Source organism: Sinocyclocheilus grahami, unplaced genomic scaffold (genome assembly GCF_001515645.1).
Source record: "Sinocyclocheilus grahami isolate Dianchi unplaced genomic scaffold, SAMN03320097.WGS_v1.1 scaffold528.1, whole genome shotgun sequence".
NCBI classification, from domain to species: domain Eukaryota; kingdom Metazoa; phylum Chordata; class Actinopteri; order Cypriniformes; family Cyprinidae; genus Sinocyclocheilus; species Sinocyclocheilus grahami.
This window is the reverse complement of record NW_015505707.1, coordinates 372,322-375,026: the sequence shown is the minus strand read 5'-3', so window position 1 is coordinate 375,026 and position 2,705 is coordinate 372,322. Positions and strand designations below refer to the sequence as shown.

Here is a 2,705-nt window from a genome sequence, read left to right as displayed (position 1 = left end):
AGAAACATTTCAAAATGTTTTTTATAACCTACAGCATTAGAAGAAATCCTTTTTTATTTATTTATTTTAATTTTTTTGCAAATGCATTTTCTTTTCTCTGTTTTTTTATTGCTATTATTGAAAGAAAAGAAAAAAAAACATCTTTAGGCTTTTGTTTTTCTTCCGTTCTAAAGTCAATACAACTATTTTATGAAAGAATTCTCTTCTGCTCACCAAGGCTGCATTTATTTGTTTAGAAAAAAATCTATATGAATATCTGTTAACCAGCAATGGCCTATAAACTAGCATCCAAAAGTTTGGGGTCAGTACGTTTTTTTTAATTTTTTTTTTAAGAAATTGATTATTTTATTCATCAAGGATGCAATAAATTGATCAAAAGTGAGAGTACATTTTTTTTTATTTTTTCTATTTTAAATAAATGGTGTTATTTTGAATGTTCCATTCATCAAATAATTTAAAAAAAATTTAATGTATCATGGTTTTCACAAAAATATTTAACTGTTTTCAACATAATCAGAAATGTTTCTTGAGCAGCAAATCAGCATATTATACTGATTTCTGAAGATCATGTGACACTGAAGACTGGAGTAATGATGCTGAAAATACAGCTGCGCATCACAGAAATACATTACAGTTTAAGGATTTTGGGGCTTATTTTTGGGCCAAAATACACAGTCACAAGACATTTTAATTGTTTTGCTTTAAAGGTATAATTATTGAAAAGATGTTTGTTTGCAGTAAGAGGCCAGATGTAATTTAACCTTACGCAGCATATCTTTCATGCGACCAGATAAAACAATGTGCTTTGTTTGACTCTTCTGGAGGCTTTTCTAATGAGAAGTTATTCACTCCACTTCTGTGTTTACACATGCAGCACACCATCCCTCACAATTAGTGTCTATTTTTGCTACAGGCGAGCGTATAATAAGAGGATGAGGAGCGGATGAATGTAGGTGTCTTCCCAGGAAAAGACGAGTGGAAAATTCTGTTCAGGGACAAATGGGCAGACGGGGGCGGGGTGACGTCTGGAAACCTGAACCCTGGAGACACCAATCTCTGTGACTCTGTTAGGTAAACTACTCTCCCTCTCTTCTCCTCTCGATCGCTCTGGTTTGGGAACAATGTTCTCTCACATGCTGAGCCTCGCACACACAATAATATCCCTTCTGTGAGCGAGCGGCTCGGTTGACTGATCCCGGTCTCCCGAGAGGACAGCACGCGCTGAGATTCCTCCAGGGCCTCATAACACGACCATTCCCAGAGGAAAAACATACGGTCTGGGGGGGATGTGATTACAGGTGCCTTAGAAATAGATGTTTTAAAGGAAAAGCGCCCCCAAAAATCACAATTCTGTCACCAGTTGCACAAAAACCATGTCAGCCGATGAATGTTCAGAGTGTGACGTCACGTGACCCAAACAAGTCAACACGAGGCTAAACGTGTTATAACGGATGCTGAACACTGCTCAAATAATCACTGTGTAAAGACACATCTGTCTGTTTTATAATATTAGTTCTTTTTAAACTCAAGTAGTAGGTAATGTGATGCTGTTTTTGGCACTGATGCTAGATTCATTTCTTATGAGTGATAACAACAACAACAACAACAACTATATTTTGGCCAGAATCACTGTTCATTTGTTAAGTGTGCAAGGTTAGTTCACCCAAATATGAAAATTATTATTTATAAAATTATTAATTGAAGAATGTTGGTAACCAAACAGTTGACGGTAGCCATCCATAGTAGCTGTGAACATATACATACAGCGGGTAAAATAAGTATTGAACACATCACCATTTTTCTCAGTAAATATATTTCTAAAGGTGCTGTTGACATGATATTTTCGTCAGATGTCGGGAACAACCCAAGTAATCCACACATAGAAAGAAAACAATACAAATAAGTTCAGAAATTAAGTTCTGTGTAATAAAGTGGAATGACACAGGGGAAAAGTATTGAACACATGAAGAAAGGGAGGTGCAAAAAGGCATGGAAAGCCAAGACACCAGCTGAAATCGATCAGTAATTAAAAAGCAATCCTGCCCCTCGTCAGTGGAAATTAATATTAGTTGGTTCAGTCTCAACTGATGGCCTATAAAAAGGTGTCTCATGACCAACGTGTCACACAAGAAACATTTAATGATGGGTAAAAGCAAAGAGCTTTCTCAAGACCGTCGCAACCTTATTGTTGCAAAACATACTGATGGCATTGGTTACAGAAGGATTTCTATTCTTCTGAACGTTCCAGTGAGCACTGTTGGGAAGTGGAAAGAACATCATTTCACCATAAACCGGCCACGACCAGGTGCTCCTCGCAAGATTTCTGAAAGAGCAGTGAAAAAAATTATCAGAAGAGTTGTCCAAGAGCCAAGGATCGCTTGTGGAGAGCTTCAGAAAACCTGGAATTAGCATTGTTTCAAAGAAAATAACAAGTAATGCACTCACCCGCTGTGGCCTGTACGCACGCTCACCACACAAGGCTCTATTGCTGAAGAAAACGCATGTTGAAGCTCATTTAAAGCTCATTTAGACGAGCCTGTGAAATACTGGGAGAATATAATCTGGTCAGATGAGACCAAAACTGAACTCTTTGAATGGCATAATACACACCATGTTTGGAGGTCAAAGGGCACTGCATCATGGTGTAGCACTGGCAAAATTCATATAATTGAAGGAAGGATGAATGGAAAAATGTACCGAGACAT

General features: G+C 37.5%; 1 protein-coding gene across 1 annotated transcript in view; it reads left to right on the top strand.

Annotated features, from left to right (window-relative positions):
- Positions 1-999: 999 nt before the first annotated feature.
- LOC107555265 (sodium/potassium-transporting ATPase subunit alpha-1) overlaps positions 1,000-2,705 on the top strand; it is an 11,931-nt gene continuing 10,225 nt past the window's right edge. The window contains exon 1 of the mRNA XM_016238008.1: positions 1,000-1,018. Within this exon, the coding sequence (XP_016093494.1) occupies positions 1,000-1,018 (19 nt within the window). The remainder of the gene's footprint in view (positions 1,019-2,705) is intronic.